This window comes from Sitodiplosis mosellana, unplaced genomic scaffold (genome assembly GCF_009176505.1).
Source record: "Sitodiplosis mosellana isolate CC-2019 unplaced genomic scaffold, AAFC_SMos_1.0 Smas_scaffold_1, whole genome shotgun sequence".
NCBI lineage: Eukaryota > Metazoa > Arthropoda > Insecta > Diptera > Cecidomyiidae > Sitodiplosis > Sitodiplosis mosellana.
The window spans coordinates 22,128,259-22,146,565 of NW_022595244.1; the positions used below are offsets into that span (position 1 = coordinate 22,128,259).

The following is an 18,307-nucleotide window of genomic DNA, read 5'->3' on the forward strand; positions in this document are numbered from 1 at the left end:
CGCTAACAAGCGTGCGATGCATGGAAACTGCATACAACAACAAAAACAAACAAATCAACGGAACAATCATCCACACATAAACTGGTGACATCTTTAGAAAACCAACTGAGTTTCTTTCAAATTGTATACATTTTGAATTTAGACGTTCAACAAGAAGGCGAATAAAAACGAGTAAAAAGTTTCATTCAAATCGTCGTCTTCTTCTCCATTTATTTTCAATTTCATTTCATTCAATTTTCTTTCCTTCCAATACATTTATTTCATTTTGCATTTGTCATTTCCATTTTATCTACAAAATCAAAACAAAAAACCGGCTGCAAAAAGATGCACCGTGTTGTTGGTCAATTCGAATATGTTTATACAATTTTCTAGGGTTGTTCGTTTTTTTTTCTGTCATTTTATCAATATGACATCAAAATTGTGTGTTTGCTATAATAAATTGAGTAAACTCGTCAAACTAACAGTAAATAACATTAGGTACGATAGCGTTTGTGTTGTCTTATATGTTTTTTTTTAAAAAACCAAGTAACGTGATTTCTTTGATTTGTTTTTGTACATTATTTCAATATTTTATGTATAGTCTACGTTTTCTTCATTGTTCGATGTGATCGACTCTAGTTCATTTCTAGTTCATCGTAGCGATATTTTCTGTACAAAATGTAACAAATTTGCTTTTTTTTGAATTTTCATTCGTAATAATAGTAATAATAATAATAAAAAATGATAGTCTAATATATATCGTCTTCGTACAGTTGTGTGAGTTTTGCATGAGCGTTGGGATCGCATATTTTGCCAAGGATAAGCGATTGAATGACCCATACCGTTGACACGATCGGAATGTGGAAGCGTTCGGCTCGGCTTTGATATTCAGGCGGAAATTCGTCGTCAAGTAAAATGTAGCCCTTTGTCGTAGCGGTTAGATCGGTCGTCGATTTGACCAAACGGATTTTCGCGCCGGCCGATTTGCACACACGACTCCAAAACTCCACGAAATCAGTTTGTTGACTGGTGATGATGATTGTAGTTTTGCTGAATGCATTTTTACGTGTGTCACGACCCCGTCCCATCGACCATGGTTTGTATTTGTTTTCGATGATTGACCATCCGGACGGCAGCACATAGTCATCTTTGTTCAATAGCTTGTTGCGTTGGCAACTATCGACGATCCATTCGTGTGACACAGCCTATCAAATTCCGACAATTCGTTGCATTAAAATCGATTTTCGTTTCTATGTAAGTTAATTTCACCTTAATCCAAAACTTACCGTTATGTTTGCCGCCAAACACTGCACATATTTAGCCGTAATGCATGGGAAAGGTGCCAATAGGAAGCAAGTGCGATACTTGTTTGATGGAATATTTTCAAAATTACTATAAACATTTCCACCGGCCGCTTCAATCTGTTGCTTCAGATAGTCCTTAAAAAATGGCACCGATGAGAAGACTGTATTTTTACTATTCAAATCATACCCGTTGCTTCGAACATTCTATTTCAGAGATCATAAGCAAAAATCAACATCAAAATTGCGATTCATCCTCCGTTATGGAGACAGACAGACAAGAAAGAATTTCAGAAGAAAACAGAAAAACCTTAATGAAAATACATACTTGCCGTTCGTTGCCTGTTCCATTGGTGGTGCCATTTGTCGTCACCGTCTTAATGGGAATCGTGCAGGTGAGCAGGAAACTTTTATTTTTCAGAATATTTGATTTTATGATGGGCCCCAAAACATTGTCCAAATTGACCTTTCTAAAATCGTTGCCGAACCGTTCCATCAAATAGCAAATTCCTTTTACAATTCAACCAAACCCCAATCAAACATCGCCGACGAGAACAAGAAAAAGATGGAAAAAAAAAAATCGAGAAAAAAGTGTGTCAGTGTGAATGAGTTGTGTGTTTGTGTGTGTGTGTGCGTATGCGCGCTCTCAAAATGAAAAAATCGCGGATAATTGAAAACGAAATTGCTTGAGTTCATAAAATCGTAAAAATTAAAAAGTTAAAAACAAAAGAAAGATTGGAAATAAAAATTGCAAGCATATTTTTTGTAGAACATTGATGTGACGAAACTTACTGACAAGTTCAGATTCTTTTTGAGTATGCTGAAGTTCGGGTTGAACACCATCAACCGCTTCTAATACCGTTACAGGACTGGCTGGCCGTGAATCCGATTCATTAATATCGGATACATCGCTTTCAGAAAACCATTGCACGTGACGATTACTTTCCGCTCTGAGTGTGCATGAGTGAGGGAGTGAGAGAGCGCGCGCGCGCGTGACAAGAATCAGAGAGACACACATGGAAAAAGAGAGAAAAAATCATGAGAAGAGCATTGGTGAAATAAAGACAAATCAATGAAAAAAAAAAAAACGAAATTGAACAAAAAAAACCAATATCACCGCGCCTAGCTCAAACAGAAAAAAAAAAGATAAACCTAATATTCTTCGGTTCGAGCAACAACAACAACAACAACAATGACAACGACAACGACAACGATTATCGACGAATGCAGAGGACGATGTTTGATTGGCGTTCGCACAATTTGCGGTTCAATTCTTTACTTAAGCGACGTAAGAAGAATGACTACCATTCAAAGAAGCAAATTTGAACCATCTGCTAATCCACATGATCACAAATTCTAAAATAAGGCCCAGAATAATATCTAATGCTTAATTATATAGTATATTCAAAGCCAATCTACATATGTGCAATCAAATTACCCGATATGACAGTAGATAATGATGTTTTTTTTTTGTGTTTAATTTTATTTCATATTTTTTTATTTGTATTTTTAATTAATAGACAAAAAAATGTGTTTAGTGATTGATTCTATTATTCGCATGATCTTATTCCTTAGTTAATAGGTTTTTCTGTGTTTCTTCATTCCATCGAGTAAATCGAGAGCTTAACAATCCTCCAAAATATCAAAAGTGTCATTCGACTTTTGTGGATATTTGTATTTTGTTTTTGTATTTCATTTGCATTTATCGAATAGAAAAAAAAGAAATTGGAATTTACTGTTTTACGATGGATGGCACCGCCATTCGTTATATAGCTGTTGCATGTATAAAATGGCGGTAATTACTAATTTTAAATGTTTGTTTTAAATGTCATTTTATTGGATTTTTTAACATCTAATTCCACAATTGGTGTACAATGAATCTCGTCGTGCGCACATCTCATAATATGCGGTGGCATAATAAAGCCGATAAAATTGATAAATTGTTAGCTTATTTAGTTCATTTAAAAAGAAATTCCAATTAAAATTTGTTTTAATTTCCATTATTCAGAGGAGGTGATCCAATCAGTACGTTATCACGAGATTCATTGTACATTATTATAATTATGGTTATATTTTGTTTTTCTCAACGTTTTACTAAATCGTACATCATTTTCGAGAAACATTTTGCATCGTTTGTAATGTCAATCCAATGAACCAATTCCAAATGTAGTTGGTCTGTTTGGGAGCTGTTTTTCTATTCTTCATCTTGTGTTTGCTTGATTTAACGCTTTAATTCCATTTAATATATATCTTCTTTTTCTTTTGTTATATGCATAAAAATTACATTACGATTATGTAATTCACTTTACTTTAAAATTGAAAGTTGTGTGGAACTTGTTTTTAAAAATTGTTTTTGGCGTGCATTTGTGTTCATTCAATAATTTGCAGTTCCATTTTATTGTATTGTATTGATTTAATGATATATGCATATAGAATACATACTTGAATGTGTGTTGGAAATAACAAAAAATGAACAAATGACACGACGACATAAAAAAAATTTATTGGAACATTTTCAATTCAATTTCATAGAATGCAAACAAAAATGACTTTGGTCGCATACATATAATACTATAAGAATAGAGTGGGCGGGGGAGAACTCAGACTTATGCTATGTAGAAAAATTGAAAAGGAAAAAGAGAAGTGCAAATAGACTCGTTGTTTGCTGGTCAATGCAGATTGAGTTTCGTGTCAGGAGGAATGAAATTTTAAAATCGGCTCAGATTGATGCGCCACGATTCAAACGGTTTGATTCAGGCGATTTTGCTGGTTTGCAGCCATTTTCGGTGGAGATGGTTTGTTCACTGAAGAATTTTTTGCCATTGCCGATGTTATGAAATTGAGTCGCGTTTGCAGCCATCCAGCCATTTGCCCTTCAGTCGACGATCTTGAGACAATCATGTGTTGAAATATATAGTTATATTTTGGAAAATTATTTTGTTTATTCTTCAAAATACAGAGAACGGAGTTGGAATTTTAGAGGTAAAAATGGTCTATTCCGACAAAATTTTGTTTTGGCTGAAAATTGAATATCTGTCTGTTTTCGTTTATTACGCTTTTAACACCAATACTTTATTTATGCAGTTAATATTGTTCAGATCTTGACAAATGAAAATCTCTTTCTATTTCCTGATGAAGCTAACCTTGTTCTACTGAAATTGAATTCTGCCTTTTTTTCAATAAAGATGAATGAACGTATGTTCCCAGACTCAAACTCAACTGTACAACGTACAATGTACAATGTATATGCCCTATCAATATTGATCTCCCTGAATGTTATAAGCCACACATCACTTGGGAAAGAGTGAATGCGGTGTGAATAAAAAGAGAATTTAGAGAGAGAGAGAGAAAGAGAGTGATGGATACAGGAAGGGGAGACAATAGCTGTCCGAGAGCAATACAAAAAAAGATTGTTCGATGACAATAAATTGGAATAACGTGAACAAACGTTACGTGCAAAATGGATTTTTTTCCGTTTCTGTTTCAGTTTCTGTTTCTGTTTCCTGTCTGTGTGTGTTTTTTCTTCTTTCGTTTGAAAAAGAAAAGGATGTGACATTAATTTGTATAATGAAAATTAAAATCTGCTTATGAGTACCTCTTGTTGCGTCGATCTTTTCGGGTGTTGAGGCCACCGGAGAAGCCTGGCTCTGGATTATTTGATGCATGCTTTGATAGAATCACTTTGGCCTGTTCCTCTTCCAAGTAAATATCGGACGCAGTCACTGTAACCGTTGTCGATTCACAAAGCACCGTGTAGTAAACGCCGCCATCGTCCTTCGTTTCCACCGACTGAACATTGCCCGGTTCGTATGTCTCATTTTCGACCAGTGCGTGCACATTTTCATTGACCAATGGCAAAATATTGTTCTCCTTGCCAAACAGAATGTGTTCCTCAGGCAGTGTCTTCTTTGCGCCATCCTCAAATAAAACAACGTACTTGTTGTTTGGTTTCTGTTCAATTACACGACCCGCGTAAAATTTCTTGTCTACCCATCGTGCGAGTACCGCTTTTTCTGGGTATTCGGATTCGGCGGCGATTGCGGGAGTTTTTGGAGTGGCCGGCTCTTTCTTAGCCTTTTTAGCTGACTTTGGTTGCGCCTCCGAATCGGCCGTGTCATTGAGTGCTGCTGGTGACTCTAGCGTGGCGATGGCACCACGCTTCCGTTTCGATGCCGTGCTTGTTACTGACGGTGTTGTTGGCTCAGCATTTGCATTTTTGCCACGGCCACGACCACTTGTTGCTGGTGTTTTGTGAGTGTCAACATTGCCGGTCAACTTTGTCCGGAGCTGTGCATAAAAATGCGGATGTGAATATTGTTATTCCAAATGACTGAATGCATTGAAAATGAACACTCCCATTCGGGAAGTCTAGCTTACCTTTTCGAAATGATCAATGATGAATGTGCAAAGGGCTACAGCGCCTTTGACTTCTTGTTGTGTTTTCTGCGGCGACGACACAGCTTCGGACGATGAAGGTGTTGAACTGTTGTTCTGTGTGCCAGTTTTGTTTGTGTCCTGCTTTTCCACATTGAAGCTAACCAATTCCAAGTTATCGTAGCAAATGTTCACATTGAAGATGCTTTGTTCGGGCAAAACTTTGGGTGTGATGGGAGTTTTTGGTGTTGCACTGACTGACGAATCAATTTTAGCTGATTCTTCTTTCGGCGCACTCTTTCCGACACCACTCACCGGACTTTCTTGTTTGCCACCACTTGATGCAGCAGCAGCATCGGCTTCGTCGGACAAACCATTGAGGCTTGTTCGTTTTTTTAGGTTGTCGCTCGATGATTCACTACCTATTTATGTGTGTTAGAGAGAAAGAAGAAAAAATGTTTCAAAATGAATGCATCGAAATGTCGACTACGAAAAGTCTCTGTTTGAGATGTTTAGAAAGCCAACCTGAAACAGTTGATGAAAGATCCGATGACGATTCCTCTTTGATTGTACTCGAAAGAGATGAAATGATTTCTTGTCGTGACGCTTTGCCGCCAAGACCTTGTTCAGCATCGATGGCTGTGCTAACCACCTTTTCCGATGAGATTACGGATTGCTTTTGAGTTGTCGGCACCGGCGTACTGTTGTTCACAACATTCGATTGTGCTGTCGTAGACTTTCCCGGTGTGCTGCTACTCGATGTAATCTGACTTTTCGGTGACATAATCGATTTCGCATCTTTGTCGCTGGTTGCCATTTGTTTTTGTGCACTGCTGCTGGATATGTTCTCGTCCGGCTTGTCGTTTCCAGCTAGTATCGAGACAAGGTCATTATTGTCTTTGATTGCGTCATGTCGTGATTTTGTTTCTTTGGCCGAACCATCGGTGCCATTGTTCAATAAAATGCTGTCGCTTTGTGAACTGGCAACTTGTGACGACGAGTGTTCATCTTTTGATGGGTCATCGCTCGATTTATCGTTGGTGGAAACGACATTATCATCACCACCATTGAACAAATTACTAATGTTCTTTTCGACATCATCAATCTTCTGTTCTGCCTCGTTAGTTGCAGTGGGTGCTGCTGCTGCTGCAGAAGCAGTGCTTTCTACTGTCGCAACCGTGCTGCTGCTTGAATTCACTGAATCGGCTTCAGCGGATTTTGTTTTACTGTTGCCGGCAATCGCTGTGGTGGTTGTAGTCGTCACAATTTGTGGCTGTTCTTCAACCAAAGACACATCTTTCATTTCACAATCCGCAACCGCATCCGCATCAACCATTTCAACATCAGCATCGACGTCGACTGAATTGGCTTCGGCCGTTTCTGCTGGTTTCTTCAGTTCGTGTTCGATTGCACCTACCGCAGCCTCGGCTATACTCGATACCGTCGATACAACTTCACCAATTCCCTGGCCCTTGTCCACTACATCGCCAACTGTGACTTTTGTTTGCGTTACATTCACTGTAACTGTGGTGGTTGTTTTGTTAACTTCCGCCGTCGTCACATCTTTTGACGTTGAATTTGTGTTCAATGCCTTTAATTCGTCGGTTTTTACAGCGGCCTCAACCAATTTTGCATCCAAACGTGCAACTTCGGCATTTTTCACGGTTTCCACTATCGGTGTGTCGATTGCATCTGTTTTTGTTGAGGCCGTTATTTCGGCGGTTTTTGGCTCATCAACTTTGGCCGGAAAAGAACAGAAAAAAATACCAAGTTAATACCAAATATTGTAAAAATCTTTGAAAATTGAAAAGAAGAAAATCTAAACATATCTAAACTCATTTATTTTACACATTGTTTTCCGTTACCGCATGGATGACCGTCTGAAACACACACATGCACGTACACGTGTATATGCGTTCACTATAACAAGCATGTATTTGTTTTCGTACCGAGCGGAGAATGATTGAAAATCAAAGAAGAGAAGAAGAAGCAAAAAAAAACGCGCGCCCGGTTGTGATCATTATTTTTCCGGTACATTTTTGTATAAACAACACTATAATATGTGTTTTTGTTTGCGAAGAGCGGAAAAAATCGATATCAAAATGGAAAAATATTGTGGTTGGATGAAGCGACTAAACTCTCAATCGACACAAGTCATTAGGACAAAGAGAGACAGCAGACATTGATTACTACAATCGGCCGTACCGTAAAACACATGGATTGTGCGTGTGTTCTTGGAACAGAATAGAACCGTATCGAAACGAAAATGAAAACAACAACAAATACTTTATGATTTCTGGAGCTCTCATTGTCTTTAGGCCACCGCCGTCGTCGTTGTCGTTAAAACGTAGGGAAAAAAGTTCCGGTTCGTAATTTGTCACTTTGTATATCTAAACACAACCTATAAATGGTGTATTTCGCTCGGATTCTATTGAATTCGGTGGCCAGCGTTGTAGAAATGTGAATGTAAAATCGCATGAAACTGAAACTGGCAAAAAAAAAACATGTTGTAAAATAAGCGCAATACCTTTTGTGGTAGTCACTGCTGCTGCTGCCGCTACTACTACTGCTGTACCATTCTCGTTATCCATTTTGGATTCGGTCTTCTTCTTCTTCTTATTTTCTTTAGGTTCTACGTTTTTGTCTTTTCACGTAACTATCGTCGCTAATAAATACATTCACAAAATGTCTATGTTTCGCACGATTTATGGGAAATTTTGATGCTCGTCTCAGGTGAAAAATACCGTCAGTTCTGGGCGAATTAACAAAATATTGTTCGCTAAATCGATTTACCGGTTTCGTTTCGACTTTTTTTCGTATTGGATTTGCGACACATATATATAGAATTTTTTTCTCTCTCCGTCTACTGAAAACACCGTCTCACAATGTACCACGTTTTTATTGTTCACCACCAAATTATTTTTAATTGCTTTTCTCGTCGTTAATGCGTTTACGGTGTAATTTTTGACGATTGCTTGGATTTTCTGCACCTTTTTCACTTTCGTCGTTTGTTGCGCGGCGGTGTGTTGTTGTCGTCGTCGTCGTCGAAAAGAATATATACGATTGATTCAGTATGTAATGCATAGAAGCGGCATCGATCTTACACTGTTTTTTTGCCCAACGAGAATGACCTGAAGAGTCAAATTAAACATGGCGTCGACGCCATAAAGTAGAAATAACGTACTAGATGCGTTGAATATGAGTGGCGGCGCTTTATACGAACAAACGGTTAAATTTGTATGGATTTAATGTTTTTTTTTTTGAAAACCATTTTGAAATTTGGAATGAAATAAAATTGTAGATAAAAAAAGATAGTGGATGGACAATGTTCAACTTTTCTTTTTCAATTTTTTTTTTATTTCGAAATTGTTTTTTAAATTTAGCATCGATGCTCACAAGGGCTTTGTTTGAACTAAAACGTTCAATGTATTTCATGGAAAGGCGGCTGCAGTAAAGTACTCTAGCGTAGTAGATGGCGTCTCTCTGTTCGTCTTATGTCTTCCTATCCATACCGAGAGAACATTTCGAACAATGTTGATTTTGTTGCTTTTGAAGTTTCGCCAAAACTGGCGTACACACAAACAACAAATCATCGTAGTAGTACAGATTGGATCATTTGCGTGTTTACCTTTATTGTTGCAAAGTCATTTTAACAAATATAAATGCCAATATACATTCTTAGAATGTCGTTCTGTTTTATTTTACCGAAATGCGACCAAATCATGCGCCGATTTTTCAATTGTATTTCGCTTCACTTTGATTTTACTCTCTACCAAGCGGCCCGATTGCTTAGCAAGAATGGATCTTTTTTCAGCGATAAACGTACGGAGAATGTCCAAATTATACAGTTTCCATATAAACATCAACGGCCGAGTAGCGTAATGGCTAACGCGCTGGACTTCGGATCCAGAGATTGTGGGTTCGAGTCCCATCTTGGTCGAATATTTTTTTTATTTCGTCATTCCTCATTTTGCAATTTCCATACAGACCATGATACATTCTATGTATTTATTTGCGGTATCAGTGTAGTGAGTGGTATGTTATCACCGATAAACACATTAAATTTGAATTGTTTGTTTCAGAGCACCTAAATAAAAGTCGAATAATTCCTTCTATTTTACAGAGAGAACTATATTCGTTTGAATTAAAAAAAAAACAAAACTAAAGAGAAACAGTTTTGATCAGAAAGATAATTAATGAGGTAGCAAGTAGCATGCGATAAAATGATTGCACGTATAAAATGATTTATGTAGATTCTATTGCCGAATTAAAAAAAGCATCCCCTGCCGGGATCGAAATTGTAAAGTTTCCATTCAAACATCACCGGCCGAGTAGCGTAATGGCTAACGCGCTGGACTTCGGATCCAGAGATTGTGGGTTCGAGTCCCATCTTGGTCGAATATTTTTTTCTGATTTTGACACTCTTTATTTTAAAATTGTCATTACGATTTTTTATAATGTTATGACTAATAATAAAAAGGCAAATTAATGGTTTTTAACATCAAATGGTCGATACTTTAACTTTTTTGGCTCAATTTGTAACATCAGTGCAGTGAGTGGCATTTTGTCACCGGATGTATGCAGATTTTATTGCCAAATTAAATAAAGAGAAAATAGAAAAAAAAACGCGCATCCCCTGCCGGGATCGAACCGACGACCTCTGGATTCGAAGTCCAACGCGCTTCCACTGCGCTAAGGGGACATATGAACAGACTTGGCTATTTTCCAAGAACTTCGCATACATGATTTGTTCTGATCAAATTTTTGTAGAACCTTCACGGCTAAAAATGATTTCCATAAAGCTAAATGGTCACCGAATCGAAAACAATGGCACGTTTCGTCATCAGGACAATCTAAACTAACGTTCGCGGTACCAGTTCCAATCGTGTGTCATGGAACAAATGAACATGCGACGAAATGTGCTTGTGGCGTTTAACGTCAAAACTGAATATTGAGTGCTCGCACATGTGCTCAATCCTTTCATCTGCTACGAAAAACGAGGGGCAAATCACTTTACAAATTACTTCCATACTACTTCAAAATTACTTTCTATTACCTAGTCTATTTAGTAGGCAAATTACAAATTACTTTTTACCAATGGGACCATACAACCAATGTAAATACATTGATGACAGCGTATGAACTTTCTTCTAAAACTTCACGAATAAAGCATGAGAATAAAGCGTGGCGCCACTATCTTTCCCCAATATATCATTGAAGTCAATGGAATACATAAGAGTTCGAAAGCGCAGCGATAGATGGCGCCTCTATGAATCCTATACGCAGCTTACTTACTGAATATGGCCCATTTGCTTTTTACCAAAAGTCATTTATGTATGACAATGACATTGAACTAACATATTTTTTCAATGCACCGATATATTAGGATGTGACAGTTATACTAAAAATTACTTTTTTTTATACTAAAAGTAATTTGTTGTTTAAAAATTACTTACATATTATGTTCATTCTTCTACTTTATTAGAAATTACTTTTTAGTGGTTTGCCCCTCGACGAAAATTCATCAAATTCATATCATTCTATAAAAACGACCATTTTTCTGTCATTTTTCAATGAATTGCAATTAAAATAATTTTTCTTCGAATAAGTATATTATGTTTCTTAGTATAGAAATAAAACGTTGTGTTATTATTACAAAATGTCATACTTTTTCCATAATTTGTTCATTGATAGTTTTATTATCACATTCAGACATCGTAGACATCTGTCATATTTTTTGTTGTAATGTTGAATGATAAAGGACAATGTCATTGACACTTCACATGAAATTTCATAGTGTTATCTGGTTTATTGACGAAAATAAATATAGAATATATTTAAATCGAAACGAATCACATAAATTCAGGCGTTTGTTATTTGTGAATGGAAACATATCTTTAAATGTTTGAATTTTAAACGGCTGCTGATGTTCGCTGGTTTATGTATATTCACAATGGTCTTTGTTGTTTTGAAATGTGTGTAGTTCGGCATAAAAGCCAATAAGCAGCGGTTGATTTTTTTCACATCATCAATTCAATTCGATTATGAGATGCATCCTTTACTATTTCCCTTGCTTCGAGATGAATACAAAAAAATCAAATACAAACAATCATACTTAATGTGTAAAGCGTGCCCAAGGCAATGTTAATACCGAATTCCATAAATGAGTCATTGTGATAGCAGCTCGATGGGATTATCGACAAAATTAAAGCGATAAAAAATTCACAACATCTATTCACTTTTAACGAGCTAATGATCGATGGTGTGATGCTATTATTCATAACATAAAAGGCGCTTCTTATTGGGTTTATCGAAAAAAAAGATAACGCTAATCAGTTTTTTTTTTATCTGCGAAGTTTATGCATTATCCATTGAGAAAAAAGCAAACAAACGACGGAAATGTCGACCATTCATAACACAGTGGAATAAACTCAACTCATATATGTCTATCAATCGACGGCTGTGTTCTGGCGTCCATCACATGTGTATGGTGGCGTCCATCACATGTGTCCTGTTATGTGATGTGTTAACACATTTCCAAAATAGCATTTAAATTATCGAAAATTGCCCATTGCAAATCACACATCATCAATCAAACGGCTGAAGGCTTTATGGTAGCGCGATTTTTGGTTTGGAACAAAAAATGTATGACATTTTATCATGTGGTCGCATTGATTTTGGAATTTGCGGTACAATGGTGAAATATGATTTTAAACTGCGCCATGTGTTGTGGCTACCAATAGCGAAAACCAATTCAATAAATGTGCAGTTGCCGACGGCGACGGCGACGACGAAGATTCAAAATGCCACATGACCTTTAAATCGCGCTTAAAAAATAATGAGCTCAACCCGAAGGAAACAACCAGACAAATAACAAGAGAACCAACGATCGATTGATCTTTGCGGCCTGGCGCAGCTTATACTCACCGAATCGCCCATTAAAACAGATGTTTTCAATTTAAACACGCATATAAATCAAATCGAAGCAAGCCAAATAACAAAAAATGATCTCGGTACTCGGTCGCAACGAATAGCTGAATTGTCGTTGTTAAATTTGTTGTTGTTGTTTTTATTGTGGCAGATCATTGCACAGATACATTAGTGCACGCGGTTCAGCAAAGTGCTTTTGATTTCGGCAGCAGATCGCGGCAACACTTATGAAACCTACATCAATGTGTGTTTAATTCAATCGGGTGTGTATGAGATGCGGCCTAACAATCCGTCACTCTCATTAATCAATTACTAAATCGCTCAAGAGCTCTTGTCTGTCTGCATAAACACAAAGCGCATGATATTTCAAAAAAGAAAAAAAAAGAAAACAAACTTCGCGGTGATACATTTCCATTTGGCAACGATCTCTTCGTGATCTATATCTTGCTCTCTTCATCTTTAAGGCCCAGTGAATATCAATTTCAGCAAACACAGACAAAGGAAATAGTATACCGTAAAAGCATAATAAATAAATTACTATCCAATCCAATTGAATTGACCTTCAAATTGAAAAACTGTAACAGGTTTTACATAATCACCATGGCGTGCCGCCCATCATAATCGTTATTATTGAATAGATAGCAGCTTGGTATATTTGCCGCCAATATGATACGTTTGATGGAGATCGTTTTTTTCTACAGACGTCTGTAATCCAGTCGCATAAAAATGGTCATTTTTGTCTAGTGATTTCCGTAAAATGCGTTGCAACTGACATAACTTTTAATAAGATTAGATGATTTTTCGGTGATAATTTTTTTCCGTATTTTGGTCATTAAATTCTTTTACATTTAGTTGAGCACTTACGGTGCTTAAAATATTGACCTTGCGATTGACACGGAAACCTATTTGAAAGATGTAGTTCGGCGAAGGAAAAACAACAATAAATATTCATGCATTTGTTACAGTGATAAATAACGTTGGCCGCTGGAAAGTTTCACCGAATCGAATTGAATGGGCGGACGAGCAAACGAACGAATGATCGAAAAAGCGAGCGACCGCACGCGCGATATGAGTCATTTATCCACAGCATAACACAATTTGCATATTATCCATACGTGGATGAACTTGATCGGTCACAATGCAATGCAATACAATATGATCAATAGGCGTTTATAGATGTCAAGCATCCAATTTATTAAATGCGTCAATTCGCCGTTTGACCGTCTCTCCATTCTATACCATTCGTTTTCACATACCGCAGACCGTTTTACGAATGGAAGAGCAGCATATAAAAACCGATGCAAAATGTTAAACGCGCATTTGAAATGAGATATAGTCAGCTGTTGTTCGTTGTTATCTATTTAACGAGAGGCTTTTGTTGTTTCAGCGCCGGCTTTTTTCTCTCTTTCTCTCCATCTTTCTTTCAATCGTCAAATCGAGACACGTAAGACAATGAAGAAACTTCTGTTTCTCTTTCAAAATAAAACGCATTTTAATGCGAAAATCATTCAAACAAAACTGGAAACAAAAAAAAAATTGGGCAAAAGTTCAAATTAGCTCTTGTGCCTCGCAGTTCCACGCATAAATATAATAAAATTATAATTAATGCCTGTTCACAGATCACAGCATCGAACTCATGTAGTTTTTATTTCGATAACTGGCTCTCATAAATTTCCACCCGAAAAATTTATGGTTGGCAACATTTAAAATTGCTTTAAAAACACACATTTGGACAGTCAAAATGCGTTTAGCCAATTAATTATATTTCACAATAAAAACGATGAAGAAAAAAAAACACTTTGGCGCTAATACAGTCATTACACTGCCATGCGCTTGTGATGATTGATTGAAAATATTTAGCGCGTTTTCGTCGCAAAAGCGAGATAATTAATTTTAATTCTGCATGATATAATTATGGTGATTGTTATTCGCCACATGGCATTTATTCAATTTCGATGCATAAGCATCATTCACTTGAATTAATCTGGTTAATGGGCTCGCTAAATCGAATTCATTGTTCGGTCACAATTCGCGTTCAATGCTGAACGTTTCGTACTCAACTACTGTTCCGGCAACCAGAAAAAAAATCTATTTGCTCTGTTTTTTGTTTGTTCATTGTATCTCTTACAATAAAAAACGCATTTACTTAATCCCAAACCAAACCAGCCACATGTGCTCCATTTGTATTTAGATGCTGTTGTTGTCGCACTCTTTGATATACAAGAGTTTCAACGCTTTTTTTTCTGTAACGCATCGTTGCAAATGTGAAATTCGTTGACTTTTCGCCGAGTTTAATGAAAATGATTGATATGATCGGATTGTGCATGTGCATGCACTCTACCGCCACATGTAAACAATGTCCAAGTGGATTGACTTGAAAATCGTTGGATTGAAATGCAAATCATGAAATCACATATTGAACCGGTTCCATGCTATTATATCATCTACGCGTCACATTGACTGACTGCCGTAGATTATATTGCACGGTTTTTATTCAACTGAATTTCACTTTCATCTCGCTGTCTCTCTCTCTTTCTCTGTCTTTGTTTCTGTGTTTTTGCCTTCTTTTTCGTCTGATGTACCGGTCGTTTTTGTCGTTATCGTGTGCCATTCCGTCCACTTTGTTGCTAGTCGTCAATTTCTCACCGTGTGTTCACGCACAACTTATTCCGTCTGCTCTCTGTTTCTGCTCTTTTTTTTTGTCTCAATTTTCGAAAGCAACCAGAAATATTTTTCGATTGTGTGTGACTGAACATGCAACCACAAAATCGGTTTTCTTTTTACTTGTTCCACTGACCTTGCGCTACTACTGTCTGATCGCCTTTTTTCGCTTCTACACTCGGGTCTTTAAATGAATTTTTGCACGAAAGAGTATGCGCGCGCGCACCGTATAAAACCACTTTTGCTTTCATTTCAATTATCGGCGAGATTTTTTTGCCACTTCGTTCAAACTGGTTGGTGCAAGGAAAATGGTGGTAACTCACCAAATTACATTTAATGATGAATGCTAAATATCATATGGCTGATTTGTATCAACAGCTGATTGCCAAAATGAAAGGTGTTCTGATATCCCTCACATATTCTAGATTTTTTTTTACAGAAAGAAACCATTCGAAACAGAAATAATTGGAACCGATTCAAACACACGAATCCGAAACGCTGCCCTAAAAAGAAAACAGGCATATGGTTTGCAATATGTGGAAAAGAACATTCGCCATACAATTCGGCCTTTTGTTGTCGATGCCGTGGGAAATTGTAAATCGAATCGAAAAAAAAATTCCAAGAGACACACTTAAATCATTGAAATAAACACAACAAAACCAATCAAAATGCTGTTGGATTGCACACAATTTTGTTAAACAAATTTTATTAATTTATGCAATCGATCTCGACTCGTACTACACATTGATCATGGATCATTCGTGGAAACATGATGTTTCTTCACATGTGATTATTCCGTTGGCAGTAAATGGTGCTCATATACTTCAAGTTTACTTTTCTGAGTGAAGCGCATCATCGATTGATCGCATGGAATGAACCTGTGTATCAATATGGCATGAAACACACAGCATTTTTATTTCACTCGACTCCAATGTGTACATTTATTTTATGGGAAATATGTTTTTTTTTCTTTAAATTTCATGCCAAGATATACCCATAGGCTAAACTGGGGGCTTGAAGAGCTGATAAACAGAGAGAGATAGAAGAAAAATAACCAACCTTTTACACTTTAAATATATAAATTGCTCATACTTAAATCCCATGAACTTTGTGTTTATGCGCGCGCGCAAATGGTATACACCGCATTTAACCATCATTTGATTAAAACGATTAGAAGTGACTAATTCGTTCCATTGAAGTAGAAGAGAGAGAAAAAAACAAACATACTCGGCGTTTATAAATCATGTGTGTGTGTTTTTTTTTGTGCATTTCAAAGAGATGATTTATTCCATGCACACAGCACAAACTCGACTCATTTGCTAATGGATAATTTTATCATGTTTCATGTCAAATTAAAAGCTATTTTAAAACCACTCCTCGAAAGAAGAAGAAGAAGACGAAGAAAAACAAAAGCATAATTTTATGGTTCCTGCATTTTGGTTTTTATTCATCACTGTGCGCAAATGATCTTCCGTCTTTGATAACATTTTTTCCGCAAAAAAGTCAAGCTAGATTAGGTAATGCTAATTCGTTAAAGATAAGGTCAGTTGGTCGATTTTGATTGTTAAGTTGCAGAAGGTTTAAGCCACATTGGACCTAATTTGAAATCACAACCAAAACCAAAACCAAAATTCAAAACATTTTTTCCGATTCTAATATTTGCTAATTCAAAAATCTCCCCGTTGCTGACGATAATGATCGTAATCAACAGAAACGAGTATTGTGCGAAAAATTGAAAGGTTATTCAAATTGAAATATGATCGGGTTCAGCGGTATAATTACCGTGTTGACGGACTAATTATTATTGACTTTACCAAGAGAACAGTTTAAGATGTTTTTGATTGATTATATCGCGAACTTGGCCCATTCCAATGGGAACTTCCCAAATATTTCGTACCTAATCGTCTAGTGAACTATACGTCTTCAATATGAATGGATTTTAATTCATTCAGAAATCTCACATAGAGAATCCAGATTCAGACACAAATTCGCTTCGCGGGATTGATTTGAGCAAAAATACCATCGAGCGTCGAAATAATAGAATACAAAAACAAAACTACCAAAGCTGATCAAACGGTATAACTATACCTGGTGGAATTATAGTAGAAATTCCATAGAAAATGTGTTTGTAAGTCGAAAATTTAGTTTTTAATATAAATCAGAATTAGCATTATACGAAAAGGTCCGATAATAATGACAATCAAAGTTCAATCTCTCATACAGTTTAAAACCTAATTGAGAATTATTTGGGGAAAATACCACCAGGTCAATTTTCGGCATGAGCAATCCGTCGTTGTCGTCGTCGTTCATTAGTTGACTTTTCTATTGTTGGAACGAATGAAGAAAAAAAAAGCAATGTTTCATTGAATGAGTTCGCTGACGTGTGCGTCGCGAGTCAAGTAATCTTGAACTTAATCCGTTGACTGTCAGTCTGATGGGATTTAGTCAAATATATGTTTGCAAGTGTTGAATGATTACTTTGGATCGGTTTGGCCTGGATATTGTGCACGTCTAGAATTCAATGCGTGAAAATTCAATATCAATCATCAATCAGTGTGAATTGCTGGGCCTGGATCAAAATTCAAATTTGCACAGCATGCGTTGTGTTGCTATCGATTGTATGCGATTCAATTTCAGTTCCAATGATAATTTTCGACTGGACCCAGGAGATAAACACGTGTGTTATGCAATCAATCTGTTCTTCGTAAATAACAACAACAACAACATCACGTGAACAGGCACAAAAGAGTGAAAATATTTCATGGTCGCCGTGCATAATGTTTGAAATGAATCTGCGACAGCGACGGCAATGGCAACGGCAACGGCGACACCAACAAACGGGCTCGTTGAGATTGTTACAAACTGTCTTTCTGACAGAGATTTCGATGAAAATACCAAATGAATCACAATCACAACCATAGCCATAGTAATTGATGCTGCAATTAACCATTTATGGGCAACAGGTCGAGTGGGAATTCTAAAGAACACTCACAAAATGATGAAAGCCCAAACCGACGTGAAAAAAAAAACTGACTGAATTCATCATCGAAAGTCAATCAAAG

At 36.8% G+C, this 18,307-nt stretch overlaps 1 protein-coding gene and 3 non-coding genes across 4 annotated transcripts; 2 read left to right on the forward strand and 2 right to left on the reverse strand.

The window, feature by feature from the left end:
- Positions 1-179: 179 nt before the first annotated feature.
- On the reverse strand, positions 180-8,790 carry LOC129575354 (mucin-4-like). The gene is made up of 8 exons (XM_055458836.1): positions 8,182-8,790; positions 6,180-7,391; positions 5,658-6,076; positions 4,876-5,567; positions 2,073-2,230; positions 1,609-1,790; positions 1,266-1,487; positions 180-1,184 (listed from the first exon to the last, which is right to left on the reverse strand). Exons 1-8 carry the CDS (start codon positions 8,243-8,245, stop codon positions 729-731), a joined length of 3,405 nt encoding a protein of 1,134 aa, XP_055314811.1. The 5' UTR covers positions 8,246-8,790; the 3' UTR covers positions 180-728.
- Positions 8,791-9,521: 731 nt separating this feature from the next.
- On the forward strand, positions 9,522-9,594 carry Trnar-ucg (transfer RNA arginine (anticodon UCG)). The gene has a single exon. It is a non-coding gene; the product is annotated as a tRNA-Arg (tRNA).
- A 385-nt stretch (positions 9,595-9,979) lies between these two features.
- Trnar-ucg (transfer RNA arginine (anticodon UCG)) lies at positions 9,980-10,052 on the forward strand. The gene has a single exon. It is a non-coding gene; the product is annotated as a tRNA-Arg (tRNA).
- Positions 10,053-10,284: 232 nt separating this feature from the next.
- Trnar-ucg (transfer RNA arginine (anticodon UCG)) lies at positions 10,285-10,356 on the reverse strand. The gene has a single exon. It is a non-coding gene; the product is annotated as a tRNA-Arg (tRNA).
- Positions 10,357-18,307: the final 7,951 nt, after the last annotated feature.